The sequence below is a fragment of the Chelonoidis abingdonii genome, chromosome 22 (assembly GCF_003597395.2).
Source record: "Chelonoidis abingdonii isolate Lonesome George chromosome 22, CheloAbing_2.0, whole genome shotgun sequence".
NCBI classification, from domain to species: domain Eukaryota; kingdom Metazoa; phylum Chordata; order Testudines; family Testudinidae; genus Chelonoidis; species Chelonoidis abingdonii.
Window position 1 is genome coordinate 7,064,354 of NC_133790.1, and position 27,477 is coordinate 7,091,830.

Below are 27,477 nucleotides of genomic sequence, written 5' to 3' on the forward strand. Positions count from 1 at the left end.
GGCGCGGAGCCGGGGCTGGCGCAGGCGGCGCGAGCCGAGCCTGTTCCCCTCAGCCAATCCCCGGCGGAGCCGGGAGCCGGGCAGCTCGGCCCCTTCCCCGCCCTCCTCAGCCTGGAGCTCGCGGAGAGCAGCGACCCTTGGCCGCGCAGGGAGCCGAGCTGACAGAGATGCCGCCTGCTCCCGCTGGGCTGCTGCTGCTCTAGAGCCGGGACCCCCGCGCCCCGCAGATGGCGGTGCCGAATGGGTCCGTCCCCGGCGGGGAGCCTGGGGAGAGAGAGAGCCCGCCTGCCCCCTCCGGGAAGAAGGAGCTGAAGATCGTGATCGTGGGGGATGGAGGCTGCGGGAAAACGTCCCTGCTCATGGTGTACGCGAAGGGAGCCTTCCCGGAGGTGAGTGCGGGGGCCGGACCCCCATCCTGCCGCTGCCCGGCAGCCCTCCCGCCCCAGCATCTCCAGGAGCCTCCCCTGCACCTCTCGACAAGAGGGGGCCCTGCCCACCTCCACCAGGATAACCCCGAAGAGGACTAGCCTAGCCCTCCTCTGGGCTGCCCCTGGGGCCACCAGACAGCAAATGTGAAAAATCCGGATGGGGTGGGGGGTAATAGGAGCCTATATAAGAAAAAACCCCAAAAATCGGGACTGTCCCTGTAAAATCAGAACATCTGGTCACCCTAGCTGCCCCTGAGCAGCCCGGCCGGCTTTTGCCCCCCGCCCTCAGGGGCTCATTTGCGGAGTGACCTGATTTTTCAGATTTGCTATCTGGCCACCCTAGCTGAGCTCTTTCCTGGAGGCCAGAGAGATGAGGGGAAATTCATGTCCTGGAAGAAATTCCTCACTGGCCAGAGCTGCAAGAGCGACAGCAAGTGCCAGCCCGCGCTGGGCTCCGCGCTAGCCAAGGCGGAGGTGCGCGCTGCTGTCACTAGCAACAGGCTGGGAAGGTTTGTCATGGGGGTGAAGGGGGTTTCCAGGAAGGGGTGGGGGCTTTCTGGAAGCTGTTCAACTCATCGCTAAACCAAGTCGTGGCAGGATGTGCAGGCGACTGGTTTGTACCTGAGAAAAGCAACTGCCAGGCAGTGGCCGAGCTATTCTGAGTAAATTTGAGAGTTGGTTTTAGACACTTCTCTTGCCTTTTGTGCCTTCAATTTTTTAAGTTCAAGAATGACTTTTCCTCTAGGCATTTGTAAACAGCCTTATTTCTAGAGAAGTCTCTGTATTGAAACCTGTAATGTGAAGATTTGGTTGGGGCTTTCCAGTAACACAAAAGGTTTAGGAGGGAGAATACTGGGTATCTGGCTCAGTAACCATCTGTACCTAGAATATTGGTGGTGAGGTTCAAATAAAGCTTGAAACCTGTAACAGCTGAATCATTCCTTTCTCTTTGTATAATTGCATTTCAGAGAATTAAAACTTGTTGTTAGAGTACATACACCAAATATATGGGAACATAGCCTACAGGAGATGTCAGTGCTGTTTCTAGCCCTTCTGCTCTTTGCCATGTGAAAGTGGACAAGTCATTTCAATCTGTCTGCACCACCTTCCCCATCAGTAAAATGGGGATAATATCTGTCTACCAGAGTTTCTGTAAGGCTTCATTCATTTATGCTTATAAAGTGCTTTGAGATCCCTGGAGGGAAGGGATTACTGAACTGCAAAATAGTATTATTATTTAACTAGAATTGTATTTCCTTTTTTTGACAGACATATGCACCTTCTGTATTTGAAAAGTATACCACCAGTATTACTGTTGGGAACAAAGAAGTAATTCTGAATTTGTATGACACTGCAGGTAAATCACTTTAACCAAGATGCTTATTTGAAAAATAAATAAGTAAACAAGCACAGCCAATTTTTCTGCAGCACCTTGTAAGGGATTCCACAGGGGGACTGGCCTTAGGCAAGTAGGAAGCTGGCTGAAAGTTTTTTGTGGGATTAATAGCAATACAGCAGATCAATTTTTGCACTACAGAAATTATTTAGTTGAATGTGCTTTTTTATTTAATATATCAACTATTCTTTAATATTTCAGACATTTGAGGGGATGTTATTTATGTGACCCCTTTTACCAGCAAAATACTAGACATTCACCAAACTAGATTGTTCTTGTTCTCTTTTGGATGTACAGTTGGCTGATATTGGAAAGATTGTAAAACCAAACAAATTTTCTTTTTGCTTTCTGTTAAGGTATTTTTATTGGTTGTGTTAAAGCTAAAACTACAAGAGGTCAAAACACACAGAACCCTTAAAGTCATGCCTATGTGACTGCCAGTGAGAAGAACGTCACTAGTCCTAATGAATTTACAGTTTTAGTCATGGGTTTGTTCTTAATAGTGAAGAAGACTATTAAGAAAGTCACCAACTAGCATGCATATCTTGAAGGTATTAAAAATCAAGTGCCCAGAAGCAAAATGTAATGTAATCAACCAGGAAAATACTTTAATCTCCCACCATGTGTGATCAAAACAGTAAAAGGGATTTTAAAAAGAGCCTGTTAGTGTTCAAAATAGGAAGCCCACAATGCTAAATGTGTGTTAGAACATTGACAGTTTTTATGGTTTCTTCCCAGGGATGAATGGAATGGTTTGTGTTCAACTTTATTCATTATAGTTTCTATAGCAATGACTCTCAATTATCCAACTGTGTTCCAAAAGAGAACCCTAATATTAAGATATACTGTGTCAAATTCTGCTCTGTTACACCAGTTTGAACCAGGAGCAATTCTATTTGGTAAATAATGAAGAGGACAGTTCACTGATTCAAAGCGATCTGGATTGCTTGGTAGACTGGACGCAAGCAAGCAATATGTATTTTAATATGGCTAAATGTAAACGTTTACCTCTAGGAACAAAGAATGCAGGCCACACTTACACGATAGGAGACTCTAGCCTGGGAAGCAGTGACTCTGAAAAAGATTTGGGTGTCGTGAGAAATAATCTACTGACCATAAGCTTCCAGTGTGTCCAAAACATGACCCTGTAGCCAAAAGAGCTAATGCAGTCCTGGTGTGCATAAACAGGAAAATCTCAAGTAGGACTAGAGAGGATATTTTACCTCTGTATTTGGCACTGGTGCATCTACTGCTGGAATACTGTGTCCTGTTCTGGTGTCCACAGTTCAAGAAGGATGTTGATAAATTGGAGAGGGTTCAGAGAAGAGCCATAAAAATGATTAAAAGATTAGAAAACATGCCTTATAGTGATAGTCTCAGGAACTCAATCTATTTAGTTTAACAAAGAGAAGGTTAAAGGGTGACCTGGTTACTGTCTATAAGCATCTACATGGGCAACACATAGTTCATAATGGGCTCTTTAATCTAGCAAAGAACTGTATAACATGATACTGGCTGGAAGTTGAACCTAGACAAACTCAGAGTGCAAATAAGGCGTACATTTTTAAAGGTGAGAGTAATTAACCACTGGAACAATTTACCAAAGGTTGTAGTAGGTTTACCACCACTGACAATTTTGGATTGGATGTTTTTCTAAAAGGTATGCTCTAGGAAATATTTTGGGGAAGTTCTATGGCCTGTATTATACTTGAAGTTAGCCTAGATGATCCAGTGTCCCTTCTGGCTGTGGAATCTATAAATCTATGAACGCAGTGCAGTTACTCCAAATTTACATCAGTTTAACTTGCAGCTGAATTTGGCTGATTAAGCAATTTTTTAATTTTGATATTGAAAAAAATACAGTTGGCCTTTTAAATCCATTGTAGGACATCAGAGTAATCATCTTTCAGCACTATTTTTTATATTAAGTGATCTTTGCGGTGAACCTTTTATCCAGTCCAGTAGGATCTTGATTACCCACATTTTTCTAATAAATTGCCAGTATGTCTATTTTTTTTGACACACTTGCTCTTGAATCCAGTGATACAGATAATCTGGATCCTACCATACACTAGTTTGGGGTTTTTTTTAGTTCAGGAAAGAACGGTGTGAAATCTACTATGCATAACCAATAGATCGAACTTGTTAATGTAGAATTTTGGGGTGCAAATACTGTCACTTATTTTTTTTATAAACTTGCTGGGTCATATTGACTGTCCTCTGTCAGTGCAAGGTTTTATCTATTAGACAGTTTTCTAGTGTTTTGTCAAGTCTAATTTTAAATGACTCCGTGATGTGTTTTCCACCACGTGTCTTGTGAGATCATTCCAGTTTCTTATGGACTATGTGGCCATGCCCACAATACACTGTGGTTAAAACTTATGATTGTTGCTAGCACAGTTTCAACCATAGGTCCCAATTCTTTACTGGGATCTGCTAGTGTGGATCCTTATCCCAATATGGAGTCCCATTAAAATCAATGGGACCTTTTTTGGTGGTTTGGGTCCACACTAGCAGATCTCAGTGTTGGATTGGGTTCACACTGTAAAGAATAGATCCTCTTAAATTCACCTTTTTCTGAAGTTGGTAGTTTACTCAGAGTAAAAGTTTATAATACGAGTACATCTTCTAAGGTCCAAACCTGCTCCAATGGGCTAAATTCCAATTGACTTCTTTGGTTGCAGGATTAGGACCGAGAATTGTGTTCTTTCTTGTAAATCTTAATGATGCAGTACTAGAAGTGGGCTTAAGAGAGCATTTAACTGGAACAGAACACTATCAAAGGATGGGGTTTGTCATTCTGCTACATAAGTGCTGAAGAATTCATTTTCAGGAGACGAGATGTTATAGGATCGATGTTCCAGTACAATGACTTTATTTCTATTATATCACATGACTCAGGTATATTAAATCACTTTGTCAGCTGAATGTGGATGCACTAATGTGGCAGTTACATATGGCAGCATTACTGAATTACTGCATTCCCATTGGTCTAGAGAAAAGCCCTAGTGGGTGCTATAGCCTAATAGAGACCAGTTTTGTCATAAAAGTAACTACACCTCTACCTCGATATAACGCTGTCCTCGGGAGCCAAAAAATCTTACCGCGTTATATTGAACTTGCTTTGATCCACTGGAGTGTGCAGCCCCACCCCCACCCCCCAGAGCACTGCTTTACCACATTATATCCAAATTCATGTTATATTGGGTCGCATTATATCGGGGTAGAAGTGTATCTTAAAAGCACATTATATTGGCTGCAGTTTATTAATAAATTTCTGATTAGCTGAAGTGTTTGGGTTTTTTTAAAGATAAGTCATGCAGCCATCTGACTAGGTGACCCTGTTTCCACTAGTGCAATGGCCTACATTTCCAAAAGTATCTAATCACTTTTGATGCCTCAGTTTTTCAGTACCCATCATGAGACACCTTATTGCACCAATCACTATGGATTCCTGGCCTGTTACTGGGGCCCCTAAGCACAGATAGCAGTAGTACTGCTACTGCTAAAAAATGAAGTCTCACGTGACATTATCATGAGCAAACTAGGGAAATGTGGTCTAGATGAAATTACTGTAAGGTGGGTGGAAATCTGGTTGAAAGACCCTATTCAAAGATTAGTTTTCAATGATTCACCATCGAATTGGAGGCATATCTAGTGGGATACTGCAGGAGTCTGTCTTGGGTCCAGTACTATTCGTATTTTCATTATTGACTTAGATAATGGAGTGGAGAACATGCTTATAAAATTTGCAGATGACAAGCTGGGATGTGTTGCTAGCAGTTTGGAGGACAGGATTAGAATTCAAAATGACTTTGACAAAATGGAGAATAGGTCTGAAATCATCAAGCTGAAATTCAATAAAGACAAGTGCAAAGCATGACACTTCGGAAGAAAAAAATCACGCGCAAAACTATAAAATGAGGAATAACCGGATAGGCAGTAATACTGCTGAAAAAGATTTGGGGGTTATAGTGGATCACAAACTGAATGAGTCTACAATGTGATGCAGTTGCAAAGAGCTAATATTGTTGTGGGATGTAATAACAGGAGTGTTATAAGGTAATAGTCCCAACTACTCAGCGCTGGTGAGGCGTCAGCTGGAGTACTGTGTCCAGTTCTGGATGTCACTTTAGAAAAGATGTGGACAAATTGGAGAGAGTCCAGAGGGGAGTAACAAAAACAATAAACGTTTTAGAGAAGCTGACCTATGAGGAAAGATTAAAAAAATGGGGGCTTGAGAAAAGAAGGCTATGGAGGGACCTGATAGCAGGCTTCAAATATGTTAAGGGCTGTTAAAAGAGGACAGCAATCAATTGTTTTCCATATCCGGAATGATATTAGCCCAAGAAGTGATCAGCTGAATCTGTAACAAGGGAGATTTAAGTTAGATACAGTTAGAAAATTTTTCCTAATAAGGATAGTTAAGCACTGGAACAGGCTTAAAAGGGAGGTTATGGAATCCTCCTCATTGGAGGTTTTTAAGAAAGATTGGACAAACACCTGTCAGGGGTGGTCTAGGTATACTAGGTCTGGCCTCAGCACCAAGGAATGGACAAGATGACCTCTCAAGGTCCCTCTCAGCCCTACGTTTTTATGATTCAGGGGCCTAATTTTCAAAGAGAAGATGCTCTGTATATCTTCAGCATGCTAAGGTATCTCAAGTTGGGCATCCAAAATCGCTGGTCACTTTTGCAAATGTAGTCCACTATATTTTACAGTGTCCAGAGCCAATGAAGTTATTCAGTTGTTTCGGATGCTGTGACCCAGGAATCTCTTAGTGCCACCTTGCAAGGGACACACGGGGTGAATAGGAACTACAGGAATCTCCTGGGTCTGATATATACATTCTGGTTCACCACAGAGTGTCATGTGTGGTCTCAGAAAAATCCTGGTATTACAGTGGTCATCAGTATCATTGCAGAACACACATATGAATGTTGTGTAAGAAGTTACATATGTATGCTGAAAATTATGTTCTTAAGAGCTGTGGGTAGGGACTGGTCACTAGCAATGGTGAAAAACAGGTTTTCTGTCAGACAAGATACGTTTATCTAGGTGTCTGTTTATATGTAAATTATGTGTTGCACCATTTCCAGTGGGGCTCCTCCCACTGGTCTGAACCAAATGCTAATGAAGGATTGTGAAAACTTCAAAGAGAAAAATAACCAGAGGAAGTCAGGAGTGGGGATGGGAGATGACCTTAGTTTGATGTGCCCATGAATGGTTAGCTGTAGTACATTTGGGGGACAAAGCCGATATCCTGGCATCCTTCGCCTAGGAAGGACAATGAGTTTGCTTGGCGAGGGGTTGCCAGGCTTGGTTGAAAACACTGGAGAGAACTTTGGGTGAAATAAGCTTCTTTAGACAAGTGGTGAACTTGTTAGTTAAGTTTAGTCTAGAAAGTGTGTTGTGGTGTGTGTTTTGTTAATATATGTAACCATTTGTTTCCATTACTCTTACTCACTGTCACTTGAACCTTGTTCTTTGGTAATAAACTTATTCTCGTTTTCACTATAAATATATCCAAGTGCTGTGGTGTTAAGCAAAATAATCCTGAGCTGAATCTTACAAGCTGGTGTGTACTGTTTCTTTGGGAACAGCAGGCCTGGTAATTCTGTGAGTGTTCAGGGGAAAAAGAGCTGAACTCTACAGGGAATCTGGAGGTCTCCGGGGTTGGTGTGTGCCTATCACTATCCTGTATAGAGAGAGGAAGGCCTGCGGTGGCCTGGAAGGCAGTGCTCATGTTGCCAGAGCCTGGTGGTTTCAAGGAGCTGATCTACAGCACTTCCTCACACCTAGGGCAGGTGGTAGTGAGGTGCCTTGCAACGCTAGGTGTCCTGGGGAGCATCATAGATGCTTTAGATAATAGCAGCAGTTAAATTATTTTAGCTACTTATATGGCCATTGTTATAATAGTATCTGAGTTTCTCACAATTTTTAATGCATTTTTCCTCAGAACACCCCTGTGAGGCAGGGAAGTACTTCCATTTTCCCATCTGTAAAGTGGAGATAAGACACAGAGAGACTAAGGCCTGGATCCTGAAAGATATTAGGCTCCTAACTTTCATAAATCAATAGAATTGAGGAGCCTAAGTACCTTTGTGGATCTGGGCCAAGTGACTTGCCCAAGGTCACATAGGAATTTGACCTAATTATTGGATCATGCTTTCTCTCTCACTGTCTCAAAGCCAGCTGGAAAGCCCTTTCAATTACTGATTGAACAGCATCAATCACCAGATTTGACTCGCAGTAGATTGAATTAATGCCACTTGAGGTTTACATACTCAAATATATATATTCTTGCTTTTTCCCCCCTATTTAGTTCATATAGCTGTGACATAAAGAATATCAGTGAGTATTAAATTATTCTTCTGATGTCAAACTGGGGTTCGTTCAGAATATGAGTCCATGAAAAAATGGAAGTGCTGATATATAAAAAGGCATGAAAAATGAATTTTATTAATATTTAAAACATTTGAGACAAATTGTCCATTTCTATTAAAATTGTAAAAGCAACTGGTAACTATTTTATGTTCTGTACTAACAGAAACATTTCTGAAAATGTATTACTATATTTCACATTTTTTATTGCAATAGAACATAGAAGTCCAAACAAGTTAAAGGCCCCATTGTGTATATAGTTAAAATTTTTGTCACCAGGGAAGCAGTTGAAACTTAAAGCTGAGATTGTCAACTAGTGAGTGTTGTCTCATTGCAAAAGCATAGTAAGTATTATAAAATTAGTATGACTTATCTGAAGGCAAAATATTTTACAGAAATCATATTTTAAACAATGTTAAACTTACTAAAGTCATGGAAAATCTTGACCAAAAAGAATCAAATAGTTACAAGTATATGGCATTTATAAGCCCAAGATCCCCCAGATTCTTCTGTTGACAAGAAAATAACGAAGTCTGAAACCTTAATATTGCAAACTGTAACAGGATTGTAGTATGAGATTTCTGACCAGCAAAGTGAAAAGGAAGATAAACTGAGCAGTTGAAGTAATAATTTTAAACATGTTGGAGCTGTTTCATTCCCCAGTAATCTATTTAAACATGAAACAATTGAAATTGCTTCCAGTGAAACAAATCTTTGAGTCTCTAAGAAAGTTATTACATAAATATCGAGGTAGTTTTGGACATTTCTCTTTCACTCTTCATATATAAACAACAGGAGATCAAGCTTCATATATAAACAACAGGAGATCAAGTACAGAATAGTGACCTATATGCAAAACTAGAAAGAAACTATAATAAAAGAGTTTACATTTCTGTAGTGCTTTTCATTCTGGAGGATCCCAGAACATTTCACAAACTATAAGTCTACAAATACCACAGCAATGCAGCCATCTCTAGGGTGAAGGGCTTCAACCAACTGGCACACCTGACAACAGTATCAGAGGGGAAACTTTGGCATAGGATACGGAGTCAAATCTCCATTCTTCAGGAAAGTGCTGTTGGGTCTTCAGTATCCACACAGAGCAAACAGGACTTCAAAGTTGTTTAAGGTCTTGTCCAAGACACCCCCACATATTCAAATTTATATAACTCAATGTATTACCTCAGTAGGATGAAGAAATGAGTTGGCTCTGCCATGTGTTAAACCTGTAGTTTCAAGGACTCTATTTCAAACCTGATATCTAGGTCTCTAAGCCATTCCCTTGAGGACATGAACAAGGAGACTATGAAGAAATATTAAAAATAAAAATGGAGAATTTTAATATTTCACAGGTTTAATTCAAGTTGGGGAAAAGTTTCATTATATATGATCAGTTTAGCAACAACTGGAAATCATGAATTGGAATAAAAGTAGATAGAATAAGAATTTTTCACAGTAGATCTTTTGTATTATTGTGTGCTACTTTCTCTATAATCTTCCTTATCGGAAACATCTCTTGCTGTAGCAGGAAGTTGGTGGTCTGTGTGCTGCAACTCACAAAGAGTTTGCAATATATTGTTTTGCCTGCAAATACATGTTGCATCTGCTTATTCAATTAAAATGCCTCATTGTAAAGTGAAGTAAAGGAATTGAGAGGTAAATTAACTCCTTTCATTTAGCATGTAAAGAATTACGGTTCATTGGTGGTGATGCTTTATGTTGTAATTCAGGAGATGTGGGTTTAATTTCTGGTGCTGGTTTCCCCCTCCACTGCCATCTCAGGAGGATAGGTAAGCATGTATTCTGCTCCAGAGGGACTCATGGGAGGGGAGGTAATGCCTTTTGTCACACACACTGCTCACTGTGGCTGATTAAAAAGTGACATTGACAATCTCTAGCTAGAGTCCTTCCAGTCCTATGTGACCACAAAGATGGTTGCCACTAAGATCCAAAACCTTCTGATGAGGAGTTTAGAAAAGTGTGTGTGTGATCCAAGAACCTCTTAATGGCAACTGGAAACAGGGTTACAAGAGTATCTTGATTCTGGCATGTACATTCTAGTTTATCAGAGAATGTAATGTCAGATCTTAAATGAATAGCCGGGTCACATTAGTCATCAATATTGTGAAAGATATGTACAGATGCTATGTAAGGAGTTACGTATATATACTGAAAATATGTTTTTAATGTCTGTATCAAGGCAGAAGTGAAAACAGTTTCCTCCAGACAGGAGGTAAGAAATGTGTCTGTCAGGATGTAAATTAAACATTGTAAGCTAACACAATGGATGCCAATTTACAAACAAAGTCAAGTTAGCAAGGAGATCTGAAGTCAACAGAGAAGCAGCACACAGGAAAAATAAGTCTCGGGTGGTTATCCTGGCTGGGTACAAAGCCAATGAACTTTGGGGCATATCTGAGGCAAAAAAGACACCCCATTATCTACACCTAGGAAGTAAATGAGCAGTGCATTTACATTCATGAACATGGGATCTCAACCAATCTTGGTTGAAGATGCTGTAAAATATTTTGGGGGTGAGAAACTTAACTGTCAGATGAATGTCCTTTCTAATGAAGTTTAGTCTCTAGAAAGCATGTTATGATTTTGTTTTATATGTAACCATTTGTTTCCAATATCCTTACTCATTATCTCCTGAAATCTTTAGTCTTTAATAATAAAAACAAAAGGAAGTTTTTATCATCGGTATAAAATGGTGTGATCCTGAGCTGGATCATACAAGCTGGTGTGTATATTGTTCCTTTGGAACAGTGAACTTGGTAGTTCTGTGAGTAACCAGTGTCAGAGGCTGGATATCACACGGCAATGCTTCAAAGGGCCTGCAGGGCACATACTGTTAACCTACAAGACAGAGTAAAGGGTAGGACTGCACAGAGGAGATTGTTTGAGTGGGTCACAGTCTGGTGGAGTTAGGGAGCTGACATTCAGCCAAGCACAAGTCAGACTCCCTCATGCTGGAGCGGGGGGTAACAAGGTGACTCACAGGGCCCTCCTGGGAAAAAATGTAAGGCTGTAAATATTGTCATTTAATTTTTGATTCATTTCTGCCAGGAAGAAAATAAGTTTCCCCAAGTTTTCTAAACTGAGTTCTGAAAGTATAGCCTTACCTAACATACCACAGACTAAAAAGATAATTCAGCATTTTTCTTTAACTCTAGGGGTTCTCAGTTATATAATTGAAATGTTCATTTTAATAGGAAATATACCTAATTTGAGGCAGCATGTTGGCATGACCTGTGAAGCGGTATGCTGGATCCTAACTACATGAAGATAATCCCCTTTCCAGCCTGGCAGCTGGTGGCAGTTGATAGTGCTACGAAGGGTATGTCTACTTTGCATTCAGAGGTGAGATTGCAGCTCAGATAGCATATCTGTACCAGCTTTAATGTAGCAATCACAGCTAAATATAGCAGTGAAGACATGGTGGCATGTGCTTGCAATGCAAGTGTGTACCCAGAGTTCCAGGTGAGCTTGTACAGCCCATGCAGCCCCATCTTCACTGATACTTTTAGTCATGCTAGCTAAATTAAAGCTAGTACATTTGTGCCTACCCATGCTGCAGTCCCATCTTCAACTGCCGTGTAGACCAGGGGTCGCCCACCTTTCAGAAGTGGTGAGCTGAGTCTTCATTTATTCACTCTGATTTAAGGTTTTGGGTGCCAGTGATACATGAACGTTTTTAGAAGATCTCTTTTTATAAGTTTATAATATATAACTAAACTATTGTTGTATGTAAAGTAAATAAGTTTAAAATGTTTAAGAAGCTTAATTTAAAATTAAATTAAAATGCAGAGCCCCCAGGACCTGCACAGTGTGAGTGCCACTGAAAATCAGCTTGTGTGCCGCCTTTGATACGCATGCCATAGGCTGCCTGCACCTGATGCAGACACACCCAGAGAGAGGAGCACTCTTGCTGGTCAGTTTGTAGGATGCCACTGACATTTAGCTTTAAATAAATATTTTTCCCTTCTCTGTCAGTTGTAGTCCCATGGGACCTTTTCTATCCAGATAATATATTCTAGAAGTAAATAATTAAAATATTTGGAAAAATCTAAAAATAAGTGTAAAGTCCATTATATTGATGGCTTGCATTTTTTCAACATTATGATGAAGTACACAGGCAATACATTTAAAACCGATAAACAGAAATATTTTATCAGACAATATATAATTAATTCATAAAACTCACTGCCACAAGAAGTTAATGAAGAAATGATCTTAGATTAAAAGATAATCCTATTTATTTAAATAAGTTACAGTAACACCAGCTAGGATTATAATTTATAAGAGATATAAACTTTCATGCTTCAGAACAGAATCTAGACATGAATTGACAGGGGTTAGGAAGAAACATCTTTTGTGGGTAGGCTATTGTATAATTGTCTGTTACAGGCATTTAATGCCTCCCTTTAAAGTCATGTTCTCTGAGACCTGGTCTAAGAATTCTTAAATGTTGGTCCTCTTTGCATAGACAGCATGTTATAGAATAAAGAAATAGTTCATTTGTAGGAACCTATTGAATAACTACAACAAAGCACAATGGTCCTTAAGCTGATTGAAAGTATAATGATATATTCCCAAGGATCTTGGATGCAAGAGAGAATTTTAATTGTCGCTGTGCAGGGTGGGTATTATATGCAAGCAACTCAAGCTGCTTAGGGCCTCATGCAGGCTGAGAAACTCAAACTAGCCCAATTTTCCCTTCTGGCAGTGAGACTGGAGAGAGTGCAACTCCTGGCCTAATTTCCTCCTCTCTTCCTGTCCCCATCAGACTGAAGCACCACCTGTTCTTAAGGCCAAGTTGTGACAGCATAGGCTAGTTGCTATTTCAGGCAAAGGAGCAAGCATGTGGTCTTTGGCAAGGAATTAAGTATCTCATCTGAAATTAGCTGTACCAAGTGAAGAGCTATGCAGACAGCTTGTTAAAGGCACACAGATGCAGGGAATTAATGCTAAATAGCAATTTTTACAATGCTGTGGGAAGAGAAAGATTGAACATTTTTAAAGAAAAAAATCTTATAAAAAAGAATCTTAATGAAATTTTCATACACCAATTTTGACAAACACAACAGAGAGAAGAATTAAAACTGAGACCGAACACTAGTAATCAAAAGGTTTTGTGTGAGCTCAGTGGCCCCTTCTGTTTAGTCCTGCAACTTTTGTTTTATCTCAGCTTGCAGAATTTTTGTTCTAAAGCCACAGAGAAGAAAAGTTCTGACCACAGCCTGAGTAACCTTACTGAGAAAAGGGTGTTCTCACACCCCTGTTCTTGCATGTCATCATCCGGATGCAATGGTGAAAGCTGTGAAAGGGCAACTCTTTGATAAGGTTTTGGATTGTGTGTGACTGGATGATGAGAATTTGATGCATCTGCCATTTTGACAATTCTCATCACTGTGTTTGAGGGCAAGAAGAAAGGCATGTATAGCTTAGTTTTTGGAACTAACTGGACCCAGATTAATTAAGGCACCATGGTCTGGTCTCTCAAAATGTTATGTAATGTAATAGCTTCCTGTCAAACCTGGGGCATTGCAAACAGGTTGAAATTTACAATCATCTGATTGGTTTCAGAGTAGCAGCTGTTTTAGTCTGTATCTGCAAAAAGAACAGGGGTACTTGTGGCACCTTAGAGACTTAAATTTATTTGAGCATAAGCATTCGTAGGCCGAAAGAGATTCTACTCCACTTCCTAGAAGACAGTTGTCCATATTACATAGACCACCACCACAACTGACTTTTAATTAGCCCTTCTATTGACCATCTCAGTAGGAGGACCAAGGAATGAAAGGGGATTGACTAGAAAAATAGAATCTGCCATCCAGAGCTGGATGAAGCAAATTGGTTGAGTTCAATGTCAGGTTTTGTTTGTTTGTTTTGGTTAATTAACATTTCCATAATATTTAAAAAATGTTATTCAGGATGCAAAGTCATATTGTTGTCTGACAAAAGCTTTCAAATATGGAATTACTGGGCCTTGCAGTACCAAGGGATCTGATGATGTAATCACTAAACCAAGGTATCTCAATGAGTGATGCCAGTGAGGCATTGGCATGGATCCTTTCTGCAGCCAGCTTTCAGGTTGCTGCCTTCAACCTGCTGCACACACAGGATCTTTCCTGAGCCTGATCCCCTGTGCCTCCTGACATTTCGTTTGATTGGTCACTCTGGGTAATATGGTGCCCTCTATTAGCTAGATATTGATTTGGGTTGCTGCCCCTCCCAGAGGGCTGTGTGGCCCAACCCTTTCCCTCACCATTGTGCAGGGGATGGAAGTCAGCCAGCAGCTTAGTTACAACATGCACATCTCTGACCTCCTCTTCCAACTTCTTTATGGCAATTAAACGCTAACACATTTGGGGTATGTGTATACTCATAGGGTATGATACAGCTTGAGTAGACATACCTAAGCTAAACCTGTACAAGCCCACTGAGAACCCTGGGTAATTGTTTACAGGGCTACTCTGTGCTGAAGCACACCCTGCTACAGCTTCAACCTAGCTCGATTAAAGCTAGTTTGGGTATGTCTACTCAAACTGCAATTGCATCCTGCAAATACAGTATAAACAAACCCTTAGTTCCATCATTCCTTCTTTCACACAGGTTTTGTTATTTTGCTTTTTACAAAAAAGAGAAAGCACAATAGCTCAGACAATAAGATTTCACATACGGGCAAACATTTCCTATTGCACTATACGATGCATACCTCTACCACAACATAAGTGCTAAAGTATCTATAGTTGCAATACAGAGAACTTGAAAGTGTCTGCCTTCCAACGTTGTTTAAGAAGATCAGTTTCAGTCTGCTAAAGTTATACACACAACTATTTTTAAGAACAACTCTGTAGCTGTTAATTTTGGCAGAGTTGAAGAGAAACTAATAAGCACTCTCTGGAATCAGATCATGTTATATTTCCATAAACCATGTCCTTTCTAGCCTTCCTATTATGGTGTATGTATTTTAGCTTTTGCTATGCTCTGTATTTGCCATTCCTAAGGTGTATGAAATACCTAAGAAAAAACATGTTATGCCTGCGTAAATGTAGATTTCCTCATGTCTTTATCTGGTTATCTTAGTCTACAATTAAAAATAAATACCTGGTTCATCTCAACCAATCCTCAACTTTTGACTGTGAAGATGAAGATGTGACATAACATGGCTATCTGTTCCGTTTCTCATTATGGCACATCAGTTTCATTTACACCATCAAAAGCAGCTCTTTTGAGATCCCTGGCTTCTTCATGTTTTTGCTTTATTCCAACTTGGGCCAGGTCATCATGACTTTGTAAAATGGAACATCCATCCATCTGCTTCACCAGTCACAAGTGTTATGGCAAAGTAGCAGCAAATGAGTTGAGAAGCTGGAGTGGTTATTGTGGGTAATTTTATAACTGACTGCTAGAGGATAGCTTGATTTCATAAAGTTGCCTTTGTAGAGGCTAAGAGTAATAAACATGAGTGAAAAAAGCACGTGTACAAACACACATCCCAGCCATATTGCTTTACAACTAATTTCCTTCTCATTTTTTTTCTCCTGAAATTTAATACAACTTCGGATGATCACCTAAGCAAAGCATTACATTACCAAAAAAAAAAAAAAAAAAAGTGCAAACAAGTAGGTGGATTTCAGAAAATGAGAAGGATTAGAAATACAGTTGTCGCATGTTATATAAACACTGCAGAGCACAATAAATTCCTTTATTGTCTTATTCTGGGATTAAAAGTTTAAGGGCCCAATTCTGCACTGTTTTGGAGTGTCTCCTTTGAAATATTAAATGCTCTTAACTCCACTGAAATGAAGGGCTCTTGGTACTATGTAAGAATTGGGTCCTAACCCACCACCATCTCTTTATGCAAATAGTTGGGAATCCTGTTACCAGCAGGGGTTAAATATTCAGGTGAAAGATTTGAATGCTCTGTAGTGATATTGTTCCTTCTGTATCCAGGCCTTTCTTGATAGCACCATACTTTGGAGTCAAGCATTTTGAGTACAATAAGAAGTGCAGGGCTTTGTGTTGAATGCCATGATACAACAGCTGTATATTAGAAAGTATGTTGAGATAATGGTTAGCAGAAAGGTACACTATATGTAATGTTGATGCAAAGATTTTATTTACGATCTCCTTTAGGCAGGAATTGCCTCTGTGGTTCTGTATAGTATCAGGCACACATGGTGCTCAGTAAATATATGAAAATAATAATGCAAAAAGGAGTGGCATCCCTGACTCACTTCTTGGAAACTCAAAAACTTCCTTCTGACATACCTGACACATGGGACAGCACTCAAGTGGTCATCAAAGTCTTCACTGTCTTCTTAAACATCCGCTGGTGCCTTCTGGAAAACTTTGAAAAACATCCAATTGAAATATTGGCCTTTGAAGAAACAGGATCTTTGATTTCATAGTTCAACTGCCTCTGGTGCTGACTGGCCACCTCCAGACATTTGCTCAGTGTGACATCACAGTGCTCTGTTTGAAGGTGACTGGTATGTCATAAATACAGGGAAATAAGCAGACCAGCTTTCTCGTGTGAATAGTAAAATGAATTCCCCACATGTCAAATTATTCTTAAAAGGAAATTTTTACAAACGTTGCCAGACGACATCAGCAGCTCTGAAGGCCCATTTGAGAGATCAGTTAAGACTGGCTCATGTTGCTGTGTATCTTGTAAAATCATCTAGCAGCTGGTAGTAGCACTCTTCAGAACTGGGCATGCTGCACAGTGTAGCTTTGTTATGCTATGTGCTCACTAATGGATCACAATCCATCTGAGGGTGGCAGTTGTCAGGCTCATTACCTCTCTCCATTCACTGACGTCGTCAGCAAGAGAGGGGAATTTTGTTATTTAAGCCTTTTTATTACACTGCATTCACATCTGGCAAAAAGTAGGCATGTTTCCTGCCCATTGAACCCTGTATGTCAATAAGGCCCTTGCCAATTTTACAGTTTTTAAATCAGTAATAATCTACCAGTCTAGACTCATGCATTTGTCTCTCTGCTAGTGAATGACAGTCCAGCCTTCATGTTTCAGATCCTGCACCATATGGATTTGTGTCCTGCTTAGTATCAACTTCCAAAATATTGAATATTTAGACCAAAAAAATCCTTTTTTGCTTCATACTGAGATTCCACAAGGACTCAATTTTTATAGACTTTTTACTATCAAGTTGGTGCTCTTAAACATATCTTATACATTTTCAAACAAGGAACTCTTCCTATTAAGGTCAATGATTTATTAAAAAAATATTTACAATCTATGGAATTACTGTTTTTAAGACAAGACACATGGGAATGCATTTTAAAATATCTGTATTGTAATACTGTATAGAATGAGATTTCTTTTATCCAAAGCATTATCACTCCCCCCCCCCCCCATGTTTCAGGGCAGGAGGATTATGATCGACTACGACCACTTTCATACCAGAATACAAACATGGTCCTAATTTGTTATGATGTTATGAACCCTACTAGCTATGATAACGTTTTAATTAAGGTAAGAGACTTCATAATTACTTGGCTCATTCATGTTCAATTTACTATGCTATATGGATGTCAATTACTGATCTGTAACAATGCTTTTAGCAGCTCCACTCCTTAAGATTGTAACTAATAAATGCACTGTTCATTTATCACCATACATCTAGCAATGAGCCTGAGACACAGTGCTGAGATCTGGATAAGAGTTTCTCCAACATTTATGGGTGTTCAGATTTTGGGATTGGGTTTCTGGCCCTGTTAGTTTCAATACAATATAAAAACTATAGAGAAACCAGAAGAGCAAAATCTAATTCTCTAGGAGTAACTCATATAAAGCTTGTCTTCTCTCTCTTTTTCATATATTTTTGTTCTATTGTTATTTGCCCCAAAGAACTCTTACACCTGGCTTTTAACAAGAAGTAATCCTATTTGTGACTCCCTGCTGCAAGGCTGACTGGGACCCCAGAACCAGAAGGCAGAAAGTTCAATGTCAATCCCCTTGATCGAGTTACTAAGAGAAATTTTTTACTATAACTTAGTTTCAGTTCTGTGATTGATTACAAATCTTTAGGCTGAAGCATCTAAAGGGAGACGATTGCACACTTACAAAATGTGACCTACAGCACCTGAAAGTGGTTGTACTCTGATGGAGAATGTTGGCTGGATCATAAATCTTTTTGTTAGTTAAGAGCCACAGTTCCATCACTGCCTTAAAAAGAAATCGTATTTTTTTTTTTTTTTTTTTTTTTATTTTTTAAAAAAAATAAAAAAAAAAAGTGTTCCACACTTAGTTTTCATTTTATTGACTCTTCATCAACACTGTTGGTGTGTGCAGCTATTCTTGCTGCCACAGTCTGTATAAATTAGAACAAAATTCTTATTTTTAAGATGGTATTAAACATTGAAGAGTAAAGCGCAAACAACCACCTCTCAGTATAATAGCTGTCAGTGTCCCTCTAATCTCTCTAAGTAGCATACGCTCCATCTGTTTCAGAATATATGATGAGCTAGTCCTTCACTCTTTTAAATGGTTTGGAATTTTTTAGTCTGTTTTCTAAGCAATTCTGAAATCAACAGTGAGATAACATTACGTTTGAGTGTAATGGAGGTGAATTTGATTCTCAAGTTAGTGATGTATGGTATTGGGTACAGGGGAGACAGAGGTAGGCACCTCTTTATATCTTTGAATTTAGTATTTCTGCTCAGTCTTTGTGATGCTCCAAAGTGAAAGCTTAAGACTAAAATCAGATAAATGAAACAAAGTGCGACTGGTCTGGATTCTGATCTTGTACCTGACTTTAGAGGATTTATTCTGGATTTGCACTATTGTAAGTGAGCTCTTTGGGGGCAGTGACCATATCTTACCTATATGATTGTACAGTACCTGATGCTGATTGGGGCTTTTAGGTGCTTTCATTATATAAATAATAAAATCTGCCTAGATGCAGCAGCTGCTCAGCTCTCAAAAAAATTACTTCAGTTGGCTATTTTATTGAAAGCATGCTCGTTATCGGGCTAATCCTGCTTTCTTGAAGTCAATAGCAATATTTCATTGCCCAGGATAGAAATTTTGGGTGTGCAAGGAATGCAAGTTCATGTCCTAAAGAAACTGCCAGCTTTTCTAAACTGCTGTCTCTCTCAATCTGCACTCCTGTCCTAAGACACAATGTAGGAGATAGCAGTGGTTTTCAACCTATTTACCACTGTGTTCTGTGGGCTGCATCCAATACTACCTGTATGGCCTTGAGGATGTCACATGGGCTGCAGCTCTGTGCTAACTGGGCTTGCGAACCACTGAGATATAGGAAGGCCCATGCAGAGTTAGCCCTCCATGAGCAGAGCACAATTTACCTCTGAATGCTTTAAGGAAAGGAGGGGCCCCACATATTTACAGGTCAGGTTGCAGTATATCTATAAATACTCACTTAAAGAATATCCTATCCTGTTCCTAACACTGGATACGTTCTACAATTTTGTTGTAAACTGAATGCTGATTTTGTTCCCAGGCATTGTCATTTTGATTTTTTTTAAAAGCTTACCTAAATGTTTCAATTTCCACCATCAGTGGTATCCTGAAGTAAGTCACTTCTGCCGAGGAGTCCCTCTAATACTCATCGGCTGTAAAACAGACCTTCGAAAGGACAAAGAACATTTACGTAAGCTCATGTCTTCTGAGCAGGAACCAATCACATATAACCAGGTAAAGATGATTGCATTTAAGAGTTCTGTCCCTTGCATGAGCAATAGGCACATTTCCTGTAATATGGTATTATTACTCATGAATAGTAAGCACTGCCATGAACATCTTGACACAAAAAGGAGCATCTCATCTCAAAGGTTACTGTTGCTTATTGATGCAAAATTCACCATTCAAGTACCACTGTACAAACATTAACCAAGCCTCACAACACGCCATGTTATGTAAGCAAGTATTGCTCTCCCCACTTTACAAATGGGGATGATTAGTCAGTGGTGGAATGACTTGTTCCTTGTTGCACATGAAGCTTCCACAGAAATGAAACTAGAACCTAGGTCTGCTGCCTCGCTGTTCTTTCCTATAGCATACGGTCATCCCACCTGTTACAGGTCACTAAGACAGCAGCAAAATTTAAGTATTCTGTATACAAGTTTGGGCAACAGCTTGACATACCAGAATTTTGCAATATTAGAAAAGGAACTATTGCTGCATCAGTGTCAGAAATTACGGTGTTATTTCCAGTCAGTCAGAAACGAAAATGTTTATCACCTTGTGAAATTCTGCATACTGCCTCCATTGCACTTAGCGACTCTCTTCACCAATGTCAGGCATATATTTTATTTAGGTCAGCTCAGGTGCTTCCAGGAGCCTGATACTGTTATTCCAAGAAATTGTAGACATTTATGAAAGCTCCTTTCTAAGAAAAATCTATCAGTATGGCTTAAAAGGACTGAGGGCTGGTCTGCACTCCAGGGAGATCGACACTCCTGCAATCGATGCAGCAGGGGTCAATTTAGCAGGATGCAGAGCGCTCTCCGGTTGACCCGGTACTCCAGCTCCTCAAGAAGATTAAAGTAAGTCGATGGGAGAGCGTCTCCCGTCAATGCAGCGCAGCGAAGACACCAGGATAAGTCGACCTAAGCTATGTTGACTCTAGCTACATTATTCACGTAGCTGGAGTAGCATAATTTAGGTCAACTTATCCTGGTAGTGAAGGCAAGCCCCTAGTTCACAAACTTTTCAGACCCTTTACAACAATGTGACAAACTAAAAAAAACAAACAACAAAACAAAACAAACAAAAAAAAACTTTCCTATGGGAGAGATCTTCCTTCAGCTCAAGATATGGAACTGCTGCTTTGGTCCCTAAATACCCTGGCTTCAGTCCCAGCTTTCAGTGGTTTCTTCACAGGCTCCTCTGACATACATAGATACAGTATACATTTCCAGATAGAGGTCAGTCACCAAATGGATAACAGGCACATACCATCAGTTTGTGTTGTAGAAATGTAAATAAGATACAGAATTCTTATGGCATCAGTTATTAAGAAGCTTCTTTTGGGAGCAGTGTGCTTCAGGATTTCTTGTCTGTTATGCTCCATTTCCTCCTCCTTATTTGAATACCCTACCTAAAACTGACCCAATTCCTCTGTTTGAGTCATCTTCTGTTCCTGGTTCAAGCAGAAGGGGCCACTGATGCAACACGAAATATTTCTAATGCTAAGAACTGAGTTTGGGATTCAAACACTGATCCCTCCACCTCTGGAGCCTGCTGACATCTGAAAATGGAGAAATTTTATGTAAAATTGTGGTCGGGGTCAATTTGATTGTACTGTAGGCCCAATTTTCAAATATGCGTCCTGACAGACTGGATACACACCTTATTGCTAACTTGAGCATTCAAGTTTGGGTTTTTGAGGTTCTGTTTAGAGCCTAAACTTTAAAAAAGTTGGGCTTTAACACACAAGGTAGGCAAAGCTTACACCAAGAAGTCTCTACTGCATTGCGCTTCCAAGCTGACTTTTAGATTAAACTTTTAAAAATCAGTAAAGTTGTTCTATAAGTGGAGCCTATTAATTTATCAGTGTGTGTGTTTTACGGTAGTGTTTAGGACCAATACCACTTATTTCTTAACTCTACAAAGAAAAGCATCTGCCTTCTTTTGCCTGACCCCACTGTATAAAGATCTCTTCAGAATTATTCACTTCTTCTCACTGTAAGTCCAAGAACACTTACGTTTGGTACCTTCCTTTCTCCTAGGGTGAAGCAGCTTGTCAGCAGATGAAGGCACAAGCCTATTTGGAGTGCTCAGCCAAGTGTCGAGAAAACATAGAGGATATTTTTAAAGAAGCAACAAACATTGCATTGAATGCCATGAAAAAAGCTAAGCGCCGAAAAAAGAAGAAACGGTGTTCAATATTATGATGATCCAGGCCACTGGGACTATAGAAGAGCTTATTAAAATCTTGATACATTTATTACCAATAGTTTATTTTTATAATTTGTCTTTTTCAGTACATTTTTATTCCTACTTTGATTTTTAAAATTTGATTTTGTAATAGTGTGCTTTTTGTTGTACCTCAGATGAAGATTTCAAAGTGCTTTATCAATATTAGTTTGTGGCAGATGGCTATGTATATCTGGATTTTGTTCCCGACCATAAATGACTGTTAGCCAGGTTCCAAATCCACTATCTTTTATTTATACACTGACAGTGAGTGGCAGTCTTTATTGCTCATAGTTTTATTCTAGCACACAGGTGCTGGTAGTTCTGGCTCTGATTTATTGGTCTTTTTCACTGCTGAACTGACATGGAAAGGCTAGAAAGGGCTACTTCTCTCAAAGGAAGAATGAAGTTCAATCAGAGCAAATGCTCAGATTGAGAGGATAAAAATCGAAGTTCTATATTGATGAGTTCTAATTAGAATTACAAAGCAACAGCTCTGTTAACCATTCTTCTCAGAGTAGCCTCAAGCAACTGCCCCAAACTATGTACTATTCTGCAGCACCTTTATCAGAATGTGCACTTCATAAAGTAGCTGTTTGGAAATCGATTGTGTGGTCTCTCCAGATTAGATTTATGATAATAGAAAATCTTTTACATCCTTCATTATAGTCTACTCAGAAAGCCAGTCAGCGCAGATATGATGCATCTTGCTAAATGCTTTACCTCTGGCAGTAAAAGCAGCCACTATTTTGATACCCAGAGAGAGGATCTAATGTGCAATATAAGCAAAACTTACTTTAAAATAAAGAAAAGTGCAATTTATTCAACACCGTGTGCTTGTATGATATGTGGCAAATTGAGCTACGCTGCTTACATCTGTATTAAGAATTACATGATGAAATCATCCCTGCTGCCCCACAATGAATATTTTACCCTCAAGGACAATGCATGCAGGTGTCCTGGTTTCTTCCCATTTAAGTGAGAGGAACCATTCCATTCAAATTAGTACCTGCACTCCAAGACTTTAAAGTCATGAAAAATTTCTCTGTACGTGAGGTTACTACAGCTGAAGATTTTTCACAATAAAGTTGCATTACAGAAATAGCATGTTTTAAAATGATATTTTGCAGCATAGGTGTTTTTTCTGAAATATGCCATGGTTTGGGCTGTAATAGCAGTCCATCCTAGGAGAGAGTAGATTGTGTTCATAGCGTGTCAGCAAGTTATTTCTCTGTCTGAGAGGCTTCCATTTGCGGTTTTTGCCAGGATTCCTGCTAACAGCCTGAAAAGTTCTGAAGGTGAGGTTATTAGGTCAGAAACAGTACGTTTCTAGTCTTATCTTCATTTGGTTGTGAATACAGCTGATAGAAAAATCCACCTTGGAATGATCTATTTCCTTTGTCTTGTATGCCAGTGGGATGCAGAGGTTTTGTTAACTTGGAACTGACCCCAAAATAAGCCTGCAAAAAATCCAAGGACCATTAAGATTTATGGAGGCCTTCACATACCTCCAAGCTTAAAATGGAATAATTTGTAAATCCAAAACAAGCTTTGGACATTCTACTTATCTCTAGAGGCAGTATGCTCAGACTGAACATGAAAGGAAAGAGGGAAAACCTTCACTGCTCTACAGAAAAAGCTCTGATTCAGGAGCTACACAGCCCTCATTAGGTGGAAAAACATAGTAAGATGTGGATGTCTGTTTCTTAGCAAATAGGGATACAATTTTTTCCCACTGCACAGCAACCTATAGCATATAGGCAAAAATTCAGTATACAGTACTCTAAAAAATGCCTGAGATAGACAAATACAGTGGTACTAATTCTATTTACCTCATCCAGTGCATTAGGTGCCCCATAAACAACTATGTAGGTGAAAGCAGACACAGTCGCTATGCTCTCAAATGAGTTGCACACAGGAAAATAATAAGACAAAACATTATATCACTATTTCACAAATGAAATTAGGAGAAGGAGAAAATTAAACTACAGTAATCAGACGCCCAAGTGCTGCAATTTCAGCCTTCGGTCAGAGCCATTTTCAGAAGAACATGGTTTTGGAAAACAATGGTAAAAGTAACATTTAAAAGAAGGTCTTGAAACAGCTCTGTGTTGTATTATTTATTTTGTGCGTTTTTCAGGGTTGACCAAATTACCTGATCTCTAGCTGAATATCACCAGGCTTCCTGCAAATAAAGTCAATGACAGAACATAACATTTAAACCATTAACTTAAAGTTTGTTCTTTAAATAGTTTTTAAAAAGTGTGCATAGCAGCATGGTACAAATATGGGCAAGTTTCACAGTACACACAGTTTAGCATAGGCCACTGAAAATGTAGTGTTTTAATCAACAGTTTTAGAAATAAATGTTAGGTCTGCATTACTGGTTGACCTAAAACATTTTTAAAGTTTTACTAATGTAGTACCTGGAATTTCAGAAATAAAACAATGCTGGATCAAAAAACCCAACCCAAAAACAAAACAAGAGATGAAGGAACAGAATTACAGTAAATATCACTTTCTCCCAAGACTGGTGTTTGTTCTGGCAGGTGCATACCACATTACTGCTGTATATACAAAGGAAAAACACCAAATGTGTTTTGTATTAAATACACTTAAATAATAGGGCTGCAGGCTGGAGAGCAGTGCTTGCATAATACTGTACAGCAGTCTGTGCTCAGAGAGTTCACATTCTTAGCATAACACGAACAGGATTTCTTCCAAGGTTTATTTGCAATATAGCTGTGGTTTACCAGGTTCAGTCTGAAATTATTTGCTAAGAGTGGAAAGAAGAGAGATGCCACATTTTAGTGTCCACCATTGCAACCCAGTTTCACAGTTTCTTCATTTCATCTTTGTTTTTCTGAAGCTTAGTGTGCACCACTTTTAAAGTGGTAAGAAAGTTTCCAAGGAACAGCAGCAGAAATGTGAGAGCGAGCACAAAAACCTGGGAGTGGGAGGGAAAAAAACAAACAAACACAAAAAGTGATGATCTGTTTGTTAAAAATCTTCTAATTATGACAGCAGTTAGATTTGAAAGGGTTTTTTAAAATAAGGAGGTCCTGGCCATAAGTAACATCCCCTTACCCCCCCTCCGCCCAAGGCAAACTGTATACTTGCTTTAAAAAGTGAATCACTATACATGAAAGTTGTATACAAAATGACAGATTTTCCCTTCGATGTTGGTTCTATGGAAGGGTGTTTATAGTCTTTCCATGCAATAGGACAAAGTCTGATATATTGGGTGTTTTCCAGCTCTGACTTCTATTGTCCTATTTTATAACCAACAACATTTGTCCTTAAGTAAATAAAGATAAGGAGGTAACCAAATCTTACGTCTCAGATTGTACATAGAATTTGGGAAGGACTGTCCTGGTCTCTGCCCCGCCACCAGACCTACGATTCTGTTAGCAGTAGTAGGAGCAATGGGCACATATAGAGGGAGGAGATCCTAGTCCAATATATAGAACTCACATGGATTATTCAGTTAATAAGTGTACACTTTTATCATGATCATTTAAATGAGATTTTACAGCCTTTAACAAAGTTTACTACATTTATACATAGATTATTTTTAAACTACTTCACTGTCTGGGAGATGTCATAGTCCAGTTCAACTACTCTGAAGAAAGTGGGGTTATTCATGCTTATGCCAGGGCTATAGTTAGTCCCAAGCCTCAGCATATGTAGGAACGTCCATTTATGAGAGGAATTACATGCATAAGAAGAAGATATCAAGCTAACACTGGAAGGTGCATCCCTCCTTTTTTACTAGGAAATAAAATCTGAATGGTAGATTGTGTGATGGAGCTGGGGCTTAGGGCCTGCTGAATTTAAAAAAAAAAGACACAGCCCATCACATGAGATTCCCTGCCCTACTGGGTGTGCAATGACTCTAAATTTCATTTGGATTCACAGATTCAAAGGCCAGAAGGTATCAGAAAGTCTGACCTCCCTGTAGAACAGACCAAAGAACTCCCCATATATTCCTTTTGAAGAAGGGTATATCTTATAGAAAAATGTCCAATTTTGATTTAAAGGTTGTTAGTGATGGAAAATCCACCATGACTCTTGGCAAATTGCTCCAGTGGTTAATTGTCACTTAAGAATGTACATCTTATTTCCAATTTCTCTATTTTCAGCTTCCAGACAGTGGATCACGTGAGACTTTTCTCTGCTAGACTGAAGAGCTAATCATCAAATATTTGTTCCCCATGTAAGTACTTATAATCAAGTCACGCCCCCTCAACCTCCTCTTTGTTAAACTAAATATACTGAGCTCTTTGAGTCTATCACTACAAGGCATGTTTTCTAATCCTTTAATTGTTCTCATGGCTCATCTCTGAACCCGCTCCAATTTATCAACATCCTTCTTGAACTGTGGGCACCAGAACTGGACGTAGCCTTCCAGCAGTGGTCACACCAGGGCCAAATACAGAGGTAAAATATCCTCTCTACACCTATCTGAGATTGCCCTGTTTATACTCCCAGGATTGTATTAGCTTTTTTGGCCATAGAGTCACACTGGGAGTTCATGTTCAGCCAATTATCCACCATGATCCCCACATCTTTCAGAGTCACCACTTCCCAGGATAGAGTCCCCCTCATGTAAGTATGGCTTACATTCTTTGTTCCTAGGATGTATACATTTCTATTGAGCCATATCACAATACATAGTTTGCTTGAGCCCATCTTACTAAGCGATTCACATCATTCTATATCAAGATCAATACAAGCAACTGAATTCTAGAAAACATGTACATGTTGTTGGCAATGAGGAACGCTAAGTAGAGGAGTGTCAGCATCCGTAAAGATATGGTAATAAAGTAGATACTGCCATATTCTCTATACCTACTTTCTGTTTGGTATTGTATTCAGCTGATACAAAGGAAGTTATTCTGACAAATTCTATGTCAATTTTCAGACTAAGGCATTTGGATCAATATGATAACAGAGTTCTTGTTTATTGTAAATAAGTTACCTACCTGCCATTCTTTGCATTCCGTATGCCTAGACAGTTCAAAGAGTGTGATTGCATTATAGAGCTGCCAAAACTAAGAGAAGAGAGAGACCACTTCATTAAAAATATAATAATAATGATTGTTAAACGGTTTAGGCTGCTGTCAAATAGTAATTAGCACAGCAAGGGAAGCTACTTGACATGCTGGCATGCCCTTTGGCAAGAGAAAAAAAAAAATTATTGAATTTTGGAAGCCACAGCTATGTATGAGGTACGGGTAAGATACTTATTGCTGACCATGAAGGATTATGTAAAACATTGCATAGATATTTATATTTAAGTCTGGTTCTTCAACAAGTCAGCACATTAACATGACTCAGGTTTTTCATGCACA

The 27,477-nt window shown here is 39.3% G+C and overlaps 2 protein-coding genes and 1 long non-coding RNA gene across 4 annotated transcripts in view; 1 reads left to right on the top strand and 2 right to left on the bottom strand.

The window, feature by feature from the left end:
- The first annotated feature begins 20 nt into the window (after nucleotides 1-20).
- RHOF (ras homolog family member F, filopodia associated) lies at nucleotides 21-22,950 on the top strand. 2 transcript variants are annotated; one of them, XM_032800736.2, is made up of 5 exons: nucleotides 21-389; nucleotides 1,698-1,785; nucleotides 17,607-17,716; nucleotides 19,766-19,900; nucleotides 21,937-22,950. In XM_032800736.2, the coding sequence occupies exons 1-5, from the start codon at nucleotides 228-230 to the stop codon at nucleotides 22,099-22,101; spliced, it is 660 nt and encodes a 219-aa protein (XP_032656627.1). In that variant the 5' UTR covers nucleotides 21-227; the 3' UTR covers nucleotides 22,102-22,950. The 2 variants fall into 2 exon arrangements, with proteins under 2 accessions (XP_032656627.1, XP_074915993.1); XM_075059892.1 differs by lacking the exon at nucleotides 21,937-22,950 and having other exon boundaries at nucleotides 128-389; nucleotides 19,766-20,791.
- Nucleotides 18,427-19,807, bottom strand: LOC142045827 (uncharacterized). The gene is made up of 2 exons (XR_012654712.1): nucleotides 19,740-19,807; nucleotides 18,427-18,554 (listed from the first exon to the last, which is right to left on the bottom strand). It is a non-coding gene; the product is annotated as an uncharacterized LOC142045827 (long non-coding RNA).
- Nucleotides 22,951-24,228: 1,278 nt separating the features above from the next.
- Nucleotides 24,229-27,477, bottom strand: part of TMEM120B (transmembrane protein 120B) — a 36,508-nt gene continuing 33,259 nt past the window's right edge. The window contains exons 11-12 of the mRNA XM_032800735.2: nucleotides 27,109-27,177; nucleotides 24,229-25,070 (exon numbers count right to left, since the gene is read on the bottom strand). Of these exons, the coding sequence (XP_032656626.1) occupies nucleotides 24,957-25,070; nucleotides 27,109-27,177 (183 nt within the window). The 3' untranslated portion in view covers nucleotides 24,229-24,956. The remainder of the gene's footprint in view (nucleotides 25,071-27,108; nucleotides 27,178-27,477) is intronic.